Source organism: Amphiura filiformis, chromosome 1 (assembly GCF_039555335.1).
Source record: "Amphiura filiformis chromosome 1, Afil_fr2py, whole genome shotgun sequence".
NCBI classification, from domain to species: domain Eukaryota; kingdom Metazoa; phylum Echinodermata; class Ophiuroidea; order Amphilepidida; family Amphiuridae; genus Amphiura; species Amphiura filiformis.
The window spans coordinates 78,828,265-78,844,907 of record NC_092628.1 but is presented as its reverse complement, the minus strand read 5'-3'; the positions used below and the strand labels follow the sequence as shown (position 1 = coordinate 78,844,907).

The window sequence follows — 16,643 nt, the reverse complement described above, 5'->3', positions numbered from 1 at the left end:
TCCATTGGAATTAAATCACTATACCACACAATTTATTCGCTACCTGAAGTCCCGGGGGCACTTCAATATGAAATGGATTATAGGTGTAGGGCTGGCACTTTCGCACTAAGGGGCATTCGGTGAGAGCAAAATGTAAAAAATATGGGGTCATTGGGTGAGAACATGACCTTATTTTTAAATGGAATATTTGGGTGAGAGCCGAAACAGCGCTGCAAACACCTCGAAAATCGAATTTCTAGTTCTAAATGGCTTCAAATTTCATTGTTTGTTTTTTTCAAAATAAGTAACAAAATCAGTGATAAATGAAAGTTGCTGTTCAAATTGAACTTGTAAGGGTCTTTGGGTGACAGATCAAATGGAAAAATCAGGTGGTGGTCGCATTGCATTCTCTAAATTCAGTAAATTTTCATCTTCAACCGTGTAATTGAATGGGATTATTTTGAAATTTTAAAACGATTGAAATATCACAAACAAATAGGCCTATGTTAATAAATAATATAAATACAAGTTAAACCGTTGGGGTTCGATAATGAACCTCACAAAACTAACCAAGTAGCGGTATATGGAAAATGCCATACGGCCGAGCGGTTTCACAAGTTGCCGGCTCGATCATGCCATTCGCCGCCTGGGGAAAATAGGGGGTCTTCGGGTGACAGAGCATGTGTTTGTAAAAAAATATGGGGTCTTTGGGTGACAGCGATGCTGAAAAAGGGGGTCTTATCCAGCCCTACATACGCGTCATCACCTCCAAAGTTGCCGATTGCCCCCCCCACCCCACGGCGTGAAGTAGAGAATGAAAGATTAGAATATTTGCTTATAATTATTTGTTTTCAATTTTGAAAAATTTTGTTTTCAATACGTTTCATAATAATACATTTTATTTTTTCTATATTCTGTCAAAAGTAGCCTACCGGTATCGTATGGCCGATACCAATTAATCGTATCGACCCACAGTACCGATCGGCGGTATCAAAGTATCAAGTATCGCCCAACCCCAAAATACAAAATTATAATGGCGACCTCCACAAACTCGGAAATATCATCTGGCAGGAATTGTTTCAAGTGAAATATACCGGATTGTCTTCTCTGATGTAAGTAAAAATGGTGGCATATTAATTATGCTCCAACATACACTGTAAAGCGTTCCCACTTTAGTTGATTTTGTGCAACAAGTTGCGACAAATTAACATTTTTGTGCCAGACACATGTACTTGTGATAGCGTTTACATTGTATTCAGTGTTTGTCTTTTACTGAGATGGCGACCCTAAAAATCGCCTAGAACTAAAAAAAAAAAAAAAAACAAGCATTATCTTATCATTAAGATTTTACTGTTTCAAACCTGAAACAGATGTGCTGGCTAGCGAACACAAATTTTGCATATCATTGTCAACTGGAAGGGGACAAAAGAAGTTTATTTTCTTTAATAATGATAAGTGATGCCAAGCATGTGTTTTCAAAGCTGTGCATAATTAATGCATTTGCAAAAAATATATATTTTGGTACATTTAGGGTCTGACATTAATGCTTAATTTGTGCGTGTGACTGGTTTCACGGTAGCAATTCTGAAATTTTAGATATACTCCAATTTGTAAAAGTGCCCCCATGTACCGCTTTTGGGCATGTCCTTTAAAAGCATGTAAGCTACATCGATACCGATGCCACCAATAGAACGAGAAGATTTGCCCCTTTATTTTGCATACCACTTTGACCAATTTTTTTTTCTCATTTCTTCACAAAATGCAAAAAACCCGCAAAAAAATGCGATGGGTGTAGTACCCCCTTAAGAGGTACCACTTAAAAATTGAAAATATTATTTTCATAACATGTGATTGTCAGTAATATAATACTTACTGTTTCTCTTGATATACTGGGGGTAGTTGTTCCAGTTCTCGTCTACTGTGCAGTTTTTCTCGGATTTCTTGCTCAACTTGTTGATCTACCATCACCCTGTAGTAGGCCCATAAACAATCATCCCAGTATTCACATGCAGGGAGTATCTGAAAATATCAGGGTGATTGAATATTGAATTGAAATAGAAACTGAAAGAATGAAGATTGGTTTCTCACTTTCTTGCGTTTGTTTTTATGTTTTGCAAAAATGCCATAATTAATCAGCAACATTGTGCTCTTTTTCTTCACCATGATTTTTCTACACCAGAAATAGCATGAATTGATTTAAGGTTATGACAAGGTAATATCCAAACTTCAAATTCAAAACTTTCAAACTGCTAGTCTCTTTATTACATAGGCTTAATTGTGTATGCAAGATGGCACAAAAGAAGACAGCTGTCAATCATTTTCTCATATTCCTGGGGTAGCATAATTGGGCCCAAAATGTCAAGATTTTAGATAAATGTACTTCAAATCATGTACTTTCTGAGAATTTTTTCTAAAATTTAGGCTCCAAAAATCAATTGTTGAGGGGCTAAAGGTCTGCTTTTGGCCAGAATGAAGATTTCTCTTAAACACGTCTGCATTTGGAAAATCTGCACCCCACAAAAAATCCTGGCTATGGGTCTGATCACGGTTTTGAATCTTCACTTGACACTCCACCCATCCTGGTGACTGGGTATTTCAGTGGCAGCTTGGTAAAGTTTACTTTAAACCTCAAAAGATTTGATTTTGGAGAAAAAAGCTTACCTCTCTCAGGTTGCCACTCAGAGCTGCGTAGACGGCTCTCTCATAGATATTAAATCGTTCATCTTCTGCCATTCTCCAGCACACTGCCTTCCAGATATCTCTGTATGGGTTACCTTCTACTGTAGCTAAATCTCCTGAGGCTGGAACTATACAAGGTAGAGACACAACAATTAATGATCCTGCAATACATTACTCGCAGGCTACAGCTTCAATCGGCCAGCTTCTCCTTGGACACATCCAATGGATGAGCCCTGTAGAAGATATGCTCTTTATGTTACATCACATGGTAAAAAGAGATCAAGGTGACAAAGGACAAGCTATCTGACTTATATACAGAAGCTGTTGGGGGATACCAACAAGGATTTACAACCAGATGCTATTGTCTCACTAAGGATCATGGTACATTTTTGTAGTTTCCTGCTCTACAGTCGAATGAAATGAATGAATGGGTTATAACAATTCAGATGTAGTAGTTGACACTAGTATTGTTGGCCATCGTTGGCTAGGAACTTTAGAAATGATTCCCAAGGCAAGTTAACCGCATAAGATTGATCGCAAGCCACTGACTCAATAATTATGATATAATGGTGTTTAGTTTGAAAATCTAGATATGGCAGCTACACTGTTTGCACTTTTTTTAAAGTCACATGATAATTTATTGATGTTTATCAGATCTATTCTATCAAGTTGATCAATGTCCCCATCAACATTAGATAACATGTTTGACAGATATATACTAAACTCATAATTTTACACAATAACATGGTCAAAATACAACAGCTAATCAAGTGGACATATCATCAAGCTCTCTGAATCCTCTTGTGGAAAGAGCAAATCAGCATTGAAATCAAGTGCATTACATAAACTGTGGAGTGTGGATATCTGAAGTACGCCATCTTACCAGCTTTCATGTTGTTATCATGATAGAGTCGCCAACCCTCTAATGTTGCTGCACGCCATGCTTGCCCACATTTCTTACAAAGTCTCTGCGCTTCTTCTAACTGGCCTGCACGGATCATCATGAAAACTTCACGTAATAGACGAGCTTCATCCTCCTGATGGGAAATATATGAAGAGATTGTGAAAAGATGGAAGACCTAAAATGAAAGCTTTTTATTTCGTTGCTAATGCCTAAACCATTTGTAATCCTTCAATGGTGGATTTGGGCAAGTCACATATTTCCACCTTTCCATTTTTAAACATGCCCGCACAGCCCCACACACATACCCAAATCCAAGAAAAAGTCCACATCACTATGGACATTTGCATATACATAGTCTATTAAACTCATATTTTGCAAATTTTTTAAACATCTCAGAGTGGCTATCAAACACTCCCCTGCGATGTGTGCGCACCGGCCACTTAAAAAATATCTGCTCCAAAATAATTCCTGGCAACAGGCTTGAATCTGACAGACTTTTTTTATTTGGTTTACTATACATCATGTATAGTAAACCAAATGCACACATTCACCCATAGTACATAAAACATACCTTATCCAGATCAGCAAGTGGTTTGTTCTCTCTAATAGGAGCATCAGGGTCTACGTGTGATACCAAGGCTCTCTCTGATGATGACAATGAAGCAGACTTCTGTTTTAGCTCATGTAATGTATTCTCCCTGCATGGAAAAAAAAAACCCAAATATTATTTTAAAGCATTTGTCCAAAATTTGACGTCACCATGTACTTGAACGCCTATATGCACAGGTTGATCTAAAAGATTTGGTAAGCTCTCATTTCTAATGTACATTTTTTGTCCCTATATGTCAGTGTGTCTGTCTCTCTACTTAATCATGGGCATCATATTGACCACTTAAATAAAGAAAAATACTGTTATGAGTAGCTGCGAACTCCTTCTAGCAAAATTCACTAAGAATATACTCTCTACCAGTGAAAGGCCTCAATAGCCTAATCAATGAACATGAATAGTAAAAACCCTTGTTACATAATATTAGTGTAAATTTTGACCGATTCACACAAGCAATTGAATTAACACTCATGTGTAATTTTCATGGCTCATACAAGCTCACTTCTTCAGCACTAATGGATTGCTGGTATTAGACGTTGTCACATGTTCTATACTAACCAATCACAGCATTATATCATTACCTCATTCCTTATAACTTGTTGCTATGCCAAGTACTAATCAGAAGTCTATTGGAGACCCATCTGAATACACTTATTAAAGCATCATGTAACTATATTTCATGTGTCTACAACTTGGGTGTGATTCCATAGTACAACGCCTCATTCGGGATATTAGATCTTAACTTTATAAGATCATTATAGATACTTATAAAAGACATGGCTCTTTATGCAATGCAGACAGACTGCAGTAATGATACAAAGTCAAGCAAGCAGTTCAAGGTTGTTCTGCTACAACATATATATTAAATATGCATTGACACAAGTCTTACCAGCAAACAGATCTTGAGTAGTATTCTGTCTTGTCATAGGTTCTGCTGATTTGATCTGCAGCATTGCGTTCTAACCAGTCTACCACAAGCTGATTTTGTCGCACTGTTGCCTGGTTCTCAAACAGATTCAGCATGATATCCTTCTCACTAGTTTTGGTAGTCTGGATTTGATGGATAAAATAAAGTTCCAAATGAATTAAGAGAATAACTCTCTAATGAAACTCAATCTATAAACAAATGTTATGTTACCGTTGATGGATGTGATTTTGTTTTCACCTTTGAGTATCGTGGCATGTGAAATGTCTTAATGGAAAATGTCAATATGCAGATTCATCTTGCTGCTACAGCTTTACAGCTCTATAGGGTGTGGATATTTACAAAACATTTGAAAAACAAGAAATCATGATCACTGAGAATCTAGCATATCGGAAGAGAAGAGTTTGTACATTTACTTGGGACATCATTGCCGTATAAAAATTAAGATCAAGGTTGAATGAAGAACTTCAAAATACTTGATTTTGTGATGGTATCTTCAAATGCATTACTAGTATTGATAAGTAACAAAATGACCAGCAGGTCTATAAACAAATATAATTTCCTGCAAAAAAGATAGCAACTTCTCATTATTTCCGATGTATTTCTGTATTTGAAAATGACAAATAATATTTCTCTTTAAATGACATAATTTCCCAAGAAAGAGCATCGCATCTTTGATCCCAACCTTTTTTGCCCTGAAGACTGGATTCCTTAATCATGCCAAGGGAATTAGTACAGCGTATAATACTCATTTCAAGTAGAGGAAATACATCTTATATATCTTTCTGGCACACCTGCTTGTTAACTTAGATTACCTGTTCTCCTGTTTCCATGTCCATAGTAGGTATACTCTCCAAGCTATTTTGTCTGTCATTGTATAATGAACCAATCAAACGCCAGGTCCTCTTCTCTTGTTCCAATTCTGACAAGACATGTAATGTACGAGAGAATCTGAAGCAAAGAACAAACCACGCTGATGTTATCAAAATGGCAATTGAAAACAAAAAGTATCTAACGGAGCTTAAAAATTACTTTCTCCTCAGAACTTTTTGTAAATACTCTAACATACATCAAAATATTCTCAAGTAAATGTTTCACAAGTTTTACTCTCCTGGGCAGTCTTGTTCAAAACTTTCTCTTATACTACAGCCAGTCGATCACCCCAGTCGGCATTCATGCCTACTGCATACAAACCGCTGTACGCCACGTCCCGGGACTGCTGTCAATTTACAAACCATGGTGATCTGTTTATTTCTTTACATACCATCTACTCAATCTTGTTGAAGTTGTAGTTCATGCATATGTAAATGAGGCAATACATGGATTGGGTAAACACAGGCAACAAACTATGCCGAACATGTGAGATTCGTTATCTCAGTACATAACTGGATAACTACTCATAATATTCATGTACAGCTAACAGCATTTCATTATTTTCAATATTTGGTATTCTTAACACCCTGCAAAGAATTACCGGATTCACAGACTTTTTTCAAAGTAAAATATTAAACAGTGAATACAGGTCCATATCAAGACCGTATCTATAGAGAATCTGTCACCGAAAACCTGTGTACAGCACTACACAGTAAGACTACCTCCTGGGCAACTTACTTGTTTTGTCCTGGTGCAGCCTTATTCATGAGTCGGCTTAGCAACATGACCTGTTCGTTACAGGCTCTCTCGTACTCTTCCACCAGCTTGAACACCTCTGTGGCAGATCCCAGTCTTGTTAAGCATGACTGGAATTCCTCATATAAACCCTCAGTAGCTGCAAATCAAGGTACACAAATAATAGTCAGTATGCTACACCCTGGGAACCTTTTTCTGAATTTTTAAAAAGAAAGTTGTGTTTTGAAACATGTAGCTTGGGCTATGAATTTCACATTTTACACAAATTGAGTTGTTTGTTTCAAGAGTGACTAAAAAGCAGGTATATACCACTGGAATCTACATTAGAAGTTGAGCAAAACTGTGGTCAAAATTTCTTCAATTACCTTTTGTGGGAAGAGTCACTAGTGTGGAATATGCCCTTTTCCCTTTCAATATAAGTTGTACTTAAATAAATGTTGGCATTTTTCAATTTGTTCAAAGTGTTTTATTTTAATTCCACTGCTGCCACTAGGATATATCACACCATGCGGCTACCAACAACAACAGTACTGATATTATACACTTGAGTGGAATGGAACAATTCAGATAAAGTGTCTTGCCCAACGACACACCACATTGGCTCTGACGGGGTTTGAACCCCCAACCTCGTGATCATGAGTCGGATGCCCTAACCATTAGGCCACCGTGCTCCCTAAACAGGACTTGCACCACTCACCTGCAACCCCTGGATCTTCTTCTAGCAACAGCTGTACATTACTCAATGTAAAGTTCTCTGTCATATCATCTGGGCTATCAAATGGTTCTAGTCCTCCTGTCATGCCAGTCTGCTGGTGTGGAGTAGTCAGCAGGGAGGCGTTCAGGCGACTCTGATCAAATCGAGACATCGACATCTGATGAGAAATAATCATATATCATTGATAAGATGGTTACACTGTGAACCAATATACAATAATATAATAATAATGTATTGTTTATTTATGCTTTAATTTACAAAGAACATTACATATTTTAAACAATAATGAACAATTATGTCTGCTGCATTGGACTGCCTTGCTGTGCTAGCTCTCCATTTTTTGTCCCTCTCAAGATGCAAGAGCTGCTTAATTGCACTTCGCCGACAAAAAATTTTTGTGAGGGTTTTATTTTCACAAGTTTGGAGTTTCATCTGCGAAATTAACATCTCGCGAATATATGTATGTATTGCAAGTATAGGGCAAGACTAGGCAATCGCACAAATGTCTCTCTCACCTCAAATCGCGAAAATAACTGTACGTGAAAATTATCACTTTTACAGTACTGCAAGCAAATTTCACACTTTGACTGCCTTATGGTCTTATCACAGGGGCTTGTAATCCAGACACATGTGTAGGATTTCACATGATCTCAATTCCCCAAAGTGCTGATAGAAAATGATGTAAAAACCCAACAAATTGCCAAGACTGGGTTTGACCAACTGACAGTTGTACTTAGATACTTAGGGTTAATTCCTGTAGTCTACATCACATGATATACCATTCTATACCATAACATACCCAATCTTACAAGTGCAATATTTGGAGTAAGTCTTACCAATGTAGCTGGTGTGAGAAGAGTCCTGTTTGGGGTTATTCCTACTGTCTGGGACACATCAAACTGTGAGGTCATCGGCGGTTTTCTTGGAGTATCTAAATAAACAAATGATGATAATAATATGCACCGAATGGTAATATTTCGTTGTTTTATTGATGAACATATCAGTGTATCACAATAGTTGCGCCTAAGGTTCTGTTGGTTCTAACTTGGTGTATCGAGAAAACCTATTGAAACTCTCCTAATATTCAAATCTTTAATACGTATTAGATACTTACATGAGCTATGTTTGAGGCCACTGCCAGGAGTGCGAGCCACAGAAGCGCCCCCTATTGGTGCTGGTGTTGCAAACTTGCCTGCAGCTTGGTCCAATAAACCAATGGCTATGAGATATATCGGTTAAGAAATATTGATCATACAGTTTTGTTGAATATTATAAAAATTTAAAATGGGCAAATCAGACATTCTGCTATTACCATGCCTAAATAAATCCACAGCTAATTTATAAAGAGAGAATGCAGCTGTGTGACAAGCCTAGAGTTATAGAACTTCATTTGACGTCCCTTTCATTTTACTTTTTGCAGGAAATTGGGTCAAAACTCCTACTCAAATCATAGAAATACAATCAAGTTTCATTTTGCAAACAACATTAATTCTATTTCATTATATTAAACTAGGCGGTTACCCATATTTGGCGGTTCTCGGTTTGCGCGCGACCTGGCTGATGGTGACTGTACCCACCAAGTTTCATGCCCATATGACAGCTTTTACTAATTTGACCTCAGATGACCCCTGGTGACCCCAAAATGACCTTTCAAAAATTTGGCTCTAAATGTTGACTGTACCTACCAAGTGTCATGGCCATGACAGTTTTTACTAATTTGAACTCAGATGACCTGTGGGTAACCTCGGATGACCCCAAAACGATCTTCCAAAATTTTGGCTCTAAATGTTGTCTGTACCCACCAAGTTTCTGACCATACGACAGTTTTAGTAATTTGACCTCAGATGACCCCTGGAGGGGTCCCCGGGTCAGAACAGAACTACACCCACCCATCCAGTTTGGGCCCCGTACGACCTACAACGGCCTCACACAACAGTTTTTAGTAATTTGACCTTGGATGACCCCTGGGAGGGGGCCCCAGGGTCAGATGACTTAACAAACATAAACTTCTTCTTGCCAAGACAGAACTACACCCACCCACCGAGTTTGGCCCCCGTATGTCCTATGTCGGCCTCACATTAGCAGTCACAGACAAACAAATCTACAGACAGATCTACAGAGAATAGCGTAAAAGTGCACGGAAGTGGGATTCTGACTGGCTAATAGAATCAATCACGTTATCATCACATAGGTATCTCATTCACCAATCAAGCTGAAGAGCATCATGTGACTTTGTTATTTTACGCAATAATCAAGAAGAGCAGTCAGACACTGCTGAGGGACCTTGGTGAATAATATATAACCTAATGGGGACACTAATTAGGTCACATATATAAACTCAACCAATAAAGTATCGAAACGATTATAGATGGTCAGATATATCGGGAACTGAAATATATAGCAAAAAATTATTTAATGTATATAAAGCGCAACTTTCTCCTGCGCATTTTGATACCTCTTTTGTTGCTCTACGATATCATTTAGTCAAGTTATGGGCGCCTGAGTGGCTTCAAGTCAGATTTTAAAAGTTGCACTTAGCTCCTATTCAAGCCAAATGCGTTGTACTGTAACCAATAAATGACCATTGCTTTTGAGATGTCAGCAGAAAGAGTTCATGAGATAAGTCAGATAAGTAAAGGGTAGCAAGTATTGAAGTTGGAAGTCGAATGAGTAAAATAAAGTTCATGGTTAAGTAAACAGAGCACATCTTTGTCTTGATTTTGTGTGTGTGTACACGACGAACGCATTTGGCTTGAATAGGAGCTAAGTGCAACTTTCGAAATCCGACTTGAAGTCACTCAAGCGCCCATAACTCGACCAAATGATATCGTAGAGCAACAAAAGAAGTATCAAAATGCACAGGGGATAGCTGCGCTTTATGTACATTAAATAAGTTTTTGCTATATATTTCATTTCCCGATATATCTGACCATCTATAATCGTTTCGATACTTTATTGGTTGAGTTTAGTACCAGGTTGTGACATTTGACATTAAGGATACATTTGCGAACCCTCTCATTGTTCAGCACTCTACTTGTAGTTTCTTCTCTTGGTACTGGTGAATTCTCCATTACTCCAAATGACATTCTGTTTGTGGGCCTGAAAAGAAAATATGATGATTGACACTTAATTTTGATGAACCATGCTTCTTCTTCCAAGATGATACCATTGTTTTTCCTTCATCCAATCACTCTAGGTGCAAATTTTTCATATCTATCTTGCAAAATCAAATAGAATGCACTTTAATTGGAATGATCTGTCCAGACTTCTATACAATGCAGATGATGCCGATCTTCTTAACATTACTCTAAGACTAAGAGTTGGAGTTGATTTCACAAAGATTTAACCCAATTCATATTGTAATACATGAATCCCTTGCATGTACGATGCCTCAAAGTTTTGTATCAAAACTTTTTTTCTGAACTGGACTTATAGATCCATACTAGCCTGTTTTATATAGGGTATAGGACAGTGATGGAAATACATGTAAGCCTGAAAGATTGGCTTTCATGGGTTATCCATGTGCTACTTGTAATATGCATGCAATTTGTTTTTTCTTTGTTTTTTAAATAAGAAGAAAATAACAATTTAATTGACATTTTGGTTTATAAGATACAAACATGCAGCAAATTTATTGGAATATCAATATTAAGGGGGTACTACACCCCTGCCCAATTTTGTGCCTATTTTTGCATTTTTCTCAAAAATTACAGCACATTGGGGACAAGTAAAATATGTGTATTATAGGGCAAGGACTACAACTACTGCACTGGAAATTTTATTTCAGCACAGACAACAGTTGTGGAGTTACAGTCAAAAATGAGGGAAAACCAATATTTGATCAATAAATCAATAACTACTTGCTTTGAGTTGCTGAATTTTCAGTACAGTAGTTGTAGTCCTTGCCCCTATAATATACATATCTTACTTGTCACCAATGTGCTATAATATTTGAGAAAATTGCAAAAATAGGCACAAAATTGGCCAGGGGTGTAGTACCCCCTTAAGGTAGTTACCAACCTGAGAGCTCTCCTCTCTCGTTGTCTGTCAACCGACTCATTCATGGCATCTGGATCAAAAGGTTGATGTTCTCTTTGTGAATACTAAAAAATAAAAAAAATTCACAAAATCACTTGAAGATGTTTGCAAAATTGTTGGCATATTGATAAACTTGAAAGAAAACTGGGATTTCAGGTGCTTTTCCATTTGACTTGAAAGCCAAACCAAGTTGCTGTTTGTGATATGAACATTATTACCAGTAGCCTACCGACTCGCCCTGTTATAGTGGTGGCAGCGGTGAAGAACTCGAAAAGCACCAGAGAAATTACCTGTTATAAATGGTGAACAGCAGTGGTCGATTCCGTGCCAATTAAAGAAAATGGCAGCGTCATCTTGAACTTGAATCCTCAGATTATCTTTTGTGGTAAGATGGCTTGTACATTACACTCCTTGTTTTCATCGGAGTACCATGAAAGGCACCATGGTAGCTTACCACTCTATATTCGACAAAATCATGATGATAATAAATAGCTACCAAACCAAGTAGCTGTTTGTGATATGAACATTATATTACCAGTAGCCTACCGACTCGCCCTGTTATACATGGAAGTGAAGTATTACCTTGGTGTAAATGTAATTTCTGGTCTTTGTACATGGACTTCATGTCTGCCTATTCCACACTCATAAAAGCAATCAGGCAAGTAAACACAGCCTATCATGGCCGGTGATCGCATAAAAATGTTGCCAAAATAGCAGACAACATTTGCTCAAAAGATACTGTCACTGACTGTTGACTCATCAAAATTAAAAATCCAAATATAAACATCAACAGAATATTTCATGTACCGTATTATTGTACTTCATAATAATTTAGCTAGAATAATTCTCTCAGCAGATATAAGGACACCAACTAATGATTTAATGAATACATTGTACTAGTGGGTTAAACTTGATCAAAGATGGCATAATACTCTATTAATGACTGTTTTCAAATGTTTAAAGAATGAATATCCATCATCATCCGACACAATCTGGTTGTGTAGGAGACCATCATCGTGACACCCACGTTGGAACCCAGTTGGAACCATTGGAGTATGGAACAAATATTCATTAACAGGACTGAAGCAATGTGGCCATTTCTATGTTTGTACCGGGCAAGTACCGTGCATTCTTCGACATGGAGACTGCTACAAATTCGTCCAAAGACTGTAAGCAAAGGGTTGCGTATCGCATTTTTAACAATGACTATTTCGGAGTTGTGGTGCGCTAAAAGTAGACCATTTCGGGGGTTGTATTTGGTGTACATGTCACGTTTTGAACAGAGTAAAAAAACAACCATTATTTTTATAGTTGCGAGAGAGACTCGCTTTACCACGCAGCAATACTTCGTATTGAATGCGTAGCCAGATTTCATTTCTAAGTATCTACTTAGTACAGTAGAGCTCCACAATAAACATATCCTTTCAGTCCAAATTCAATCAAAGCTATTCTGAATGTACTTTTTTGGCCATTGCATTAGTGGGGATTATGCACTTTCAGTTTCCCACACGTTTGAACGGGAATTGGATTGCGTACTTTTTCGATGTCTAGTGAGCAAATTTCTTCAATATTTTGAGAAAATGATGTCAAATTTTCTATTCTATATTGTTTGGTAATAATGTCTTTTGCCAATAGTATGTTTAAAGTTGTAATTTTGTGTTTTTGATTGCAAAGATCGGATAATTTTGTTCCCGATTCAATTCTGAACCCTTCGCAAGGGTGCCGATTTCGCAGAACTTTGACGATAATTTTGCCTTTTGGACACTAAAATGCATTCGATCCTTAATTTTGTTTCAACCGAGTCTTAAATTAGCAAGCACAATAAGGTTGGTAACAGTACCACTTTTATATACATTGATGAAATTTTAAAGATTTTTTTTTAAGATTCTAACAGGCGCAAATTGTTAAGTGTGTATTTCCCATTGACATCCAAAATGGCGTAAGCCAGTCCTTAATATACATTGTACATATAGGTACGGCGTATGTAGGACTGGCAAGCGAGTCTACATTGCATTGATTTAATAATAATAATAATAATAAATAAGCATTTATAATGCGCCATTTATCTAGAAAATTAAATCTAATCCAAAGCGCAAAAACACAAATACAAATTACAAAGCAAGAATACATAATCATGTATGCATGAAACAGAGTTAACAAAAAGGATAGTTGAATAAAACAAATCAACTATCCAAATTGTTAGCTCTAGATACAAATTCATACAACATTATACAAAATACAACCAACATGAACCAAAAATCCTTAATACATGTTAAACAAAATACATAGCAGTATATGAGCATGATAAATCAAACATTAGTTGACATTATCGCAGCATTGAATAAGAAAGTTTTGAGTCCAGATTTGAACTGATCAACAGAAATTGATTGTCTCAGATTATAGGGAAGTGAGTTCCAAAGTTTTGGTGCAACAGTAGAAAAAGCACGGTCTCCGGGAGAATAATTAGATCGTGGAATTTTTAATAAACATTTGTCTGACGATCTTAGAGTGCGTGCAGGTGCGTATGGAACGAGAAGGTCCGTGATGTAAGATGGTGCAATGTTGTTTAAACCTTTCCATGTGAGAAGAAGAGTTTTGAATTCAATTCGTTCACGTACAGGAAGCCAGTGCAGATTCATAAGAATGGGTGTGATGTGATCATATTTGCGAGTGTTTGTCAAAACGTGTGCGGCAGAGTTCTGTACAAGTTGAAGTTTCCTAAGCTGTTGTTCAGTAATTCCGTTTAGGCACTTGAAACTTGATTCTGAGCTTAGCGTCCACCGCCCGCGTTATGAATTTTGTGCCGCGTTTGAGATGTAAAAGCTGAAAATAATTCATTATTTTGCAAATAACTACTAAACCAGAAAGAAAATTTGTTCTGCAAAATTTTTAAACCCCTTTTTGTATTTGAACCGTTCAAAAACTATGGAAAGCCTTGAGAACTATTTATTGATGAATCCATCTAAATATTATAGCATTAAAAATATACAGGTTTTTGACCCTTGCTCTATCCAATTATTTCTTATACTTTTGGGATACCAGGGTAGACTAGAGAGAAATCAACCTAGCCAAAATGTTTTTACCAGATTGTTGATGTTGTAAATAATTTAACTAGGAAAGACCTAGTTTTGACAAATTGGTGCCAAAATTGCAAAATTTATTTTGTAATGTTCTGCATGATTGTTATTTTTGTATTTTAAATGAGTCAACCCCCCCCCCATTTCCCCCTCTCCTCAAATGTATACGGAGAGGTTAGTACAAATTGGAGTGAAGAAGACTGGCATAGTATACTTTGGAATACATTAATTTTAGTTTGTTTTAAAACTTGAAAAACAAAAAGCAAGATAATTATACTTTTATATGTTTATGTGTGTTTGTGACATTATATTGCGACTGGCGATACCCAATTAGAATGAACAAAAGCGCATAAGCATTGGTAAAAGGCCGCTGATAATGAAACCTTGAAAATATTAAATGAATAATGAAATAGTTGCCTCATTATGAGCTGAAAAAAATGAGACGCTAAACTCAACATCAAGTTTCAATAGCCTTATCATCATCATCAGCATGCATTAGACGTTCGCTTTTCGTATCTCTTTCCTTGTTGGAAAGGTATAACGTTGAAGAGATGGGAACATGTACCGAACATCCGGGTCCGGGACCTACTCTGCCATGTTTGGCTGAGTAACGGTACATGAACACGGTCTTTTGTGCCTATGTATGTAAATTAGTCATTGTGTAAAGCTGTGTCAGACTGAATCATTGTCATTAACTGCACAGGTTATGTGTGCAATTCTAGAGAACGTTGACCGACAGCAGAGGGTGTCAATATAGGCCTACGTGTCGCTTTTGAAAAAAAGTGAATCATGCGCATGCTCAGCAGGCAAATACGACGGCGATTTAGTACACTGATCATGCGTGCGATTCAGGTTTCTGTAAAAGCGATTGAGTATAAATGCATCTTTAGAAATGACCGGTGATTGTGTGTTCTCAAGTGGGTTTTATTATGTAAAATTACTAAATTAGTGACCTGAGTCCTGTCGAGCCTGACACACATTTGTATTGGTTCGATCAACATGATCAAGCATTGAAATGCTTTCATTTTTTGTACTGGATCGTTCAAGCATGCCCAACAAATTTTTCAATGTAAGTGCCTCTGGCCCTAGTGGAAGTAAAAACGGATACTATGGCCATTGGCCAGAGTTCTAGCACTGATGTCTAGGCTAGCATTAGTTTAGTTCCCAACACAAACTTAAATAACGGGCAAAACAGACACATCATTTATCGGTATGACATTTTCTTATTGGTGCTGCCCTATCTAAGTTTGCACTGAAGTGCCATCTCAGTTTTGGTGCGCGATGTGGATCATGTGTTAATGAATTTTTATTTATTCTGGATAAATAATGGGGTATTAATTACAATTACAAGCATAACAGTTTAGACAAGAAGTACAAGAAGCTGTGTTAAATTAATATTATTCGCTACTTGCACGGTTCCGCCATTATGCACTATGTGCGGGAGAGCCTCGAACTGGCAGCATACATGAAAGGAAGAATTATGTAACCTTACACAGAACGTTATGACTAGTTCAATTCCCATTCATGTATGCTGCCAGTTCGAGGCTCTCCCGCACATAGTGCGTAATGGCGGAACCGTGCAAGTAGCGAATGACAAACATGCAACTATTTAAGCTACAGGAGCCTAGCCTTGTATTTTTTAGTGCAACGTTGCACTAGCTTTTTGTATACACTTCATCCCATACCGTTGTGCAGAGCTACTACGGTATGGGTTCCTCGTACTAGGCTAGCATGCATGGTCATGGACTGGAGCAAAATTCGGAAGATTGTGCTTTCCAAATGGCAATTTGCAATGCGTTGTTAATTTTTGTTTTTAAAAGCTTATGGACAAATGCTATCTTATGTTTCGGTATTACATATCGTGAAAATCACAGAAAAATTACCCTCCAAATATCTGCAACTGTGTTGTCTCTCGGCTCTAATAATGACGACGAAAGACGGTTAGAAGGCCGACTAATTGACCGCCGATCTGTACTATCTTCTGCACGTTCCGATGAACCCGCCGTGAATGTGGCCATTTTGGATTAAATTTGTCTTCAAAGTTCGGTATCGCTAATAGATAGCGATAATTATCAACCAATGAGATTACT

The 16,643-nt window shown here is 37.3% G+C and overlaps 1 protein-coding gene across 1 annotated transcript in view; it reads right to left on the bottom strand.

The window, feature by feature from the left end:
* LOC140154080 (nuclear pore complex protein Nup107-like) overlaps window positions 1-16,643 on the bottom strand; it is a 34,075-nt gene extending 17,432 nt beyond the window's left edge. Inside the window, exons 1-13 of the mRNA XM_072176693.1 lie at window positions 16,437-16,643; window positions 11,459-11,541; window positions 10,440-10,537; window positions 8,553-8,657; window positions 8,275-8,369; window positions 7,421-7,595; window positions 6,706-6,862; window positions 5,910-6,045; window positions 5,059-5,219; window positions 4,134-4,260; window positions 3,542-3,695; window positions 2,641-2,786; window positions 1,853-1,998 (exon numbers count right to left, since the gene is read on the bottom strand). Coding sequence (XP_072032794.1) covers window positions 1,853-1,998; window positions 2,641-2,786; window positions 3,542-3,695; window positions 4,134-4,260; window positions 5,059-5,219; window positions 5,910-6,045; window positions 6,706-6,862; window positions 7,421-7,595; window positions 8,275-8,369; window positions 8,553-8,657; window positions 10,440-10,537; window positions 11,459-11,541; window positions 16,437-16,571 — 1,718 coding nt within the window. The 5' untranslated portion in view covers window positions 16,572-16,643. The remainder of the gene's footprint in view (window positions 1-1,852; window positions 1,999-2,640; window positions 2,787-3,541; window positions 3,696-4,133; window positions 4,261-5,058; window positions 5,220-5,909; window positions 6,046-6,705; window positions 6,863-7,420; window positions 7,596-8,274; window positions 8,370-8,552; window positions 8,658-10,439; window positions 10,538-11,458; window positions 11,542-16,436) is intronic.